The 6,000-nt window shown below is 32.0% G+C and overlaps 1 protein-coding gene across 1 annotated transcript; it reads right to left on the reverse strand.

Moving 5' to 3' along the window:
- Positions 1-1,079: 1,079 nt before the first annotated feature.
- On the reverse strand, positions 1,080-4,150 carry LOTGIDRAFT_143419 (hypothetical protein; the record flags this gene model as incomplete). The annotated part of the gene is made up of 6 exons (XM_009053919.1): positions 1,080-1,128; positions 1,485-1,560; positions 2,316-2,496; positions 2,964-3,122; positions 3,427-3,490; positions 4,092-4,150. Coding segments are annotated over 6 exons (588 nt in total), but the record flags the coding sequence as incomplete, so codon positions are not given.
- Positions 4,151-6,000: the final 1,850 nt, after the last annotated feature.

Raw genomic sequence — 6,000 nt, forward strand, 5'->3', positions numbered from 1 at the left:
TTCAAATGCATGAACCATATGTGATTATCGACATAGTTGAAAACAACCGACTGGACTTTTTTTTTTTTTGATTGTGCTAGGTGACAGTCTTGACGAAACTCTAGTATTGTCTTTTGTGTGCCAGCAGCATGATCATATGATTGCAGATAGTTCCCTTTAAGATCTTGCAACCAAACATCAAACTAAATTGCTGGAATATTGTGTAAGAGGAAAAACAATCTCATATTCTTACTTCATAAATTTTTATTTCAAAATGATTAAAATTTGTTAATAAATACTGACTCTACATTTAAAATATTCAGAAATAAATAAAAACAGTCACTGAATACATGGAATGGGCTCCTCTGACTCCAACCTAATTAAAATTAGATAACAATTTTGTATCTTTTTTAGTAAGTGTAAATGGAAGCTTCTCAAGCAAAGACGACTTTTCTTTTTAACTTTCAAATGGTGATAATTCTGAACACTGGCTCAAATTTCAACAGTCAGTTGTGAACCCTATTACTAAAAGTTTAGCTAAAAATGCCTGTTTCTGAGATTAAGGTACGATTGGTCAAAAAAGTGGCACACTTATCCCTTTAAAGTCAAAACTTAAATTACAATCAAACACTTTGGAACATGAATCAAACATGACTGGCGAATTCAGCAGTATACAAGTTAGAAGATATGGACAGAATATATGCGTAGTTATTGGAAATTAAATCTACTAATTAAATAATACAAGTTAAAATACAAGGTAGAAACAAAATACATGGACGGAATATATTTTTATCACAAAGCTTTTTTACACTTGAGAAGCGGATTTCATGAAATTTGATGGGTTATTGGAATCTTAAAGGAATTGTAAAGAGTTTTTCTAAATCTTTTATGTATATCATGGACACTGATAGCATCAATTTGCAATATTCCAATTTTCATCAAACACTTAGTTTTAGTGGAATTGCAAGAACCACAATTATCTGACTGATAATTGGAATTGTGTAAATTGATGCTATCAGTGTCCTGATACACTTAAAAATGGAATGAGAAGAATATCACAGATGCTATATTAGCTATTGTATATATATTTCACTGGTAGTCTATAATATAGGTTCATAACCATTCCAATCTACTTCTGCATCTGGCCATCTGAAAAATACACAATTCAATTTCATTTACATACTAATTAGTTACTTTCGTTCGTTTTTAAGTAACTTTAATTTTTAATTTAGTCACTTCAGTTAGGGTCTCAAGACGGCCTTCTTGAACATTTGTCAGTTTGATGATACTGCCAGCCAATCAAATTTCTGCTCTCTCTAATGCTGTAATTTTGTGACGTAATAAGGTTTATTCTAAGAAGCATTAGACATTTAATGTACACTTAGTTTTAGTGGAATTGCAGGACATCTGATTAAAACTTAGAATGGTACAAATTGATGCTATCAGTGTCCCCAATACACATACAAAATTAAGAAAACCTCTTTACAATTTCTTTAATGACTTACTTAGTTCTTATACATAATTCTAATGGTGGTATTAAATCATCATCTGATGGCGCTTTAAATGACCGATTGGTTGTATCTAAAACAAACAAAATATTCTTCATATAGTTAAGTTAAAATTTAATTCAAATCACCAGCAGTTCTCTTGAGTGCCAGGCAGATAACATACACCCACTACAAGCTGTCAGAAATCTTTAGTGGCTTAATAATGAATTCTCAAAAAAATTTTATAAGTCAAGGCAAAACTTCAAAACAGTTCATCAAAATATTATCAAATTCAAACATGAACAAGGTCTCATCGACATACACACTAGGGCAATAAAAAATATATATCAAACCTACCTATAGTGAGTTTAATTTTTAAAAAGATATATTAAACCTACCTATAGTGAGTTTAATTTTTAAAAAGATATATCAAACCTATAGTGAGTTTAATTTTTAAAAAGATATATCAAACCTACCTATAGTGAGTTTAATTTTTAAAAATATATATCAAACCTACCTATAGTGAGTTTAATTTTTAAAAATATATATCAAACCTACCTATAGTGAGTTTAATTTTTAAAAAGATATATCAAACCTACCTATAGTGAGTTTAATTTTTAAAAATATATATCAAACCTACCTATAGTGAGTTTAATTTTTAAAAATATATATATCAAACCTACCTATAGTGAGTTTAATTTTTAAAAAGATATATTAAACCTAACTATAGTGAGTTTAATTTTTAAAAATATATATCAAACCTACCTATAGTGAGTTTAATTTTTAAAAATATATATCAAACCTACCTATAGTGAGTTTAATTTTTAAAAATATATATATCAAACCTACCTATAGTGAGTTTAATTTCTTCTTGTTGATTAGCTAGACCATCATAATAATATAAATCAAAATGTCTTTCTGCTTTCCAATCATTACATAACTCACGTTTATTAGAAAATAGAACACTAAAATGACTTTCACTACACACCACCCATATAGGATATTTAGGTGTCTTATAAAACGTTCCAACCTGAAAGAGAGCGAGGGAGAAGACCATTGTATCCTAAAAACAGAGTTTGCCATGGTCTCATTAACCAGTATTAAACCAAGAATGCTACACTTCGGTTTGTGGGTATGGAAATATGATTTAATTCGACTAATCGTAGTTGAAGGGGATTGGAACTGAAAGTCATGTAAGCTTCAAATCTTTACCAAAATTGTTACTTAAATTTGTACTGTCTGCGTCTATAGCAAGTGATTTGATTTGATTGGCTGAGATTTCCTAGAAAGATTCAGGGTCAATTTTAATTGGATCTCACTTGTAATACCACAGCTTTGAGGAAGTATGACAGGTGGGGGGGAGGTGTTTGGCCATGATGGCTATAGACCTTTTTCATGCCTCGTTTTTGAGACACTGAAAGCGAGGTTCATAACGCAAATTACGTCATCCATTGAAAAGAACTCACCAATCAAGCAGACCCCTCAAAGCTTACTTACCTGACAGGATTTATAATGTTCAAACAATGATAAGAGCCCAATCTCTGATCTGCTACTAATTCCTTTTAATACAGTTATAACTCCACCAGATTCTAGTTCAACCGTATCATTAAATACATTAGATACACCTTTACCACCTAATAATAGATTTACCATTTCCTGCAATAAAACTTCATAATATCAACCTCACCTAAAGTCTTGAAATAACATTATTGAACTCATTTCATAAAGTCGATCATACCCAGGTGGCGTTCGATTGGAGAGTTCTGAACAGGTTCCATCTGTTCCAATCCTGCCCTCAATCGAACTCTATGTAATCTGATATATTCACAATCAAAATTTTCCTATCAATTTCCTTCTCCGCTATTTTGAATTCTGTCTACACCTACTACTTTTTCACATGTGGAATATAATTTCACTTGCTGATTCCATTTATTGTATATCTAAAAAAAGACATACAAACCTGCGTACAATAACCATGTTGGGCCATTAATTTTAATCCAGCTTCATCAAAATCATTCTTTACTCTACAAAAAATATGAAATAAGCATATATTAATCCTTAGAGCCGTAGAAATTCACAGTGCGAAATTCATTAAACTGCAGGATTTTATCAGGAACCGAAATGTGCGGATAAACAAGGCTCCACTGTATATCAATTGTGTATATCAATTTGTGAAAATATAAGCGTAAGTGGGGCAAATTTACTCTCTCTCTATGAGAAACTATGACGCCTCAAAAGAGTTGCTGTATTTTGAATTCAGTCTTGACAGTTGCCGAGGCTGACATACTCGCAACATACCAACTGCATTTGTATGTAATTAACCATGTGTAAAGAGATAATCCAGCCAATGACTGTTGCAAAATTCCTTTTCTGGGAATATCTTGACGTCATTCTTGCTTTTTTAAGATCCGTACAACATCCGTGAGTGCGAAAAATGTTCAATTTTCTATCAGTTCGTGAAGATTATTAAGTAAACAGATAGCTGATAAATGGAGTCGTTTTAACTAAAAATGGAAGTAAGGGCTTTATCCAGAGAATATTGTTGTTAAGTAGCGAATAGGTCAAGGGAATAACCGTTATCTCTATCAAGACTGTATCAAAAATACACAAAGAGTTATGACTTACTTTTGAATGCCCCGTGATAAGATAGCAGAATATAATACTAATATAACTCCATTGTTACCATCTATTTCAAACTACAATAAATATAATCCATTCTTAAAGATGGGTTCCCCAACTTTCATTTATTAAAAGTGTTCTAATGACTTTGAAAAGTTGCTAAACTGGGCTTTTAACATAGTGGAAATTCTCAAAAATGGATCGGAGCAACTCAAACGATAATTAAAATAATATGTCTCGCCCTACATGCCTGTGCCTGTGCTTTCGTAACATTACTTAATCGCAATGTTACAACCTAAAATTCCTAAACATTGGATTGTCGTCTGCTAAGCGATTAGGTGCTGTGGGTTCTCAAGGTAACAAAAACTCTGATGCCTGTGCCTCTTTCAAGAGTCGTTCTGGTTTCGGCTTTCATCCCCTAATACCTAAACCCAGTTCCGATATCCCATCCAAATATCATGTCGGAGGAACTTGGTGGGGCCAGGTTTTATAGGGCTAGACACATACCTGCGATATATTTTGTTGCATAAAGTCATGTAAATCTTCAAAATTATTAAATGAGTATAAATTCAGCTGAAAAAGACAAGTTATATCTTATCTCTTAATATTATATTAAAAATGTTTGTCTACAATAAAATCTTAAAGGGACAGATGCGACATTTTTTGACCAATCTTACTTAAGTCTCAAAAACTGGAATTTTTCTAGCTAAACTATTAGTAATAGTGTTCTCATCCACTGTAGAAATTTGAGTCTTCAACTCCATGTATTTCCAAAATTATTTGCGTTTGAATGTTAAAATGACGACTCGTCAATTTAAGATACCATGTGATATATAGAAAAGACATCATATAGAAATAGTGAGTAAAATTCCTAGTTTTTATTTTTAAATTGTGTGATTTTCTTACATTTCTAGTACTTCTGAAGACTGTTCACATATATTCAAGACCAAATTCACACCTGTCCCTTTAAGTTATAATTTGAAATATTTGAAAGTTAAATTTACTATGAAAGATAAATAGTTACCATTTCAGTTATTCTGTCAGGTTTATATTTACCACTAGATACAACATGAGATTTTCCTGATGGCCTGAAATATTATATAAGAATATCAAACCAAACTATCTAACCAAACTATCAAATCAAACTATCTAACCAAACCAAGCTATCTAACCAAGCTATCTAACCAAGCTATCTAACCAAACCAAGCTATCTAACCAAACTATCTAACCAAACTATCTAACCAAACTATCTAACCAAACTATCTAACCAAACCAAGCTATCTAACCAAGCTATCTAACCAAGCTATCTAACCAAACCAAGCTATCTAACCAAACTATCTAACCAAACTATCTAACCAAACCAAGCTATCTAACCAAGCTATCTAACCAAACTATCTAACCAAACTATCTAACCAAACCAAGCTATCTAACCAAGCTATCTAACCAAACTATCTAACCAAGCTATCTAACCAAACTATCTAACCAAGCTATCTAACCAAACTATCTAATCAAACTAAATTTATACTGCACTAAAAAGAATCTTATTCACCTATTATCCCCTTATAAAATTACCCCCTGATTGAAGCATTACTTACAGAACAACTATTGTTTTTTTTTTACTACTTGCTCTCCATAATATCTTACTCAATGCAGCAGCTAAAAATCGAGATCTTTCTTGTCTTGTAGGACTAAAACTGAAACAAAAGAAATTGTAATGACTCTAGGCTGTTGGGTTCTATAGCACAGTCGGTTAGTGAGTTGATTCTTTACAGTCATGACATCATTTGCTTGGTTACGTCGAGCAAATAGTGACTGTGGGTTCCGATCTCAATCGGCGTGTGATATTCTGATGACCTTGAATAAGTCATCTTCACTCTTAATGCCAGTCAACCCAGCTGTAAATGAGTACAGATAA

The sequence above is a fragment of the Lottia gigantea genome, assembly GCF_000327385.1.
Source record: "Lottia gigantea unplaced genomic scaffold LOTGIsca_203, whole genome shotgun sequence".
Taxonomy (NCBI): domain Eukaryota; kingdom Metazoa; phylum Mollusca; class Gastropoda; family Lottiidae; genus Lottia; species Lottia gigantea.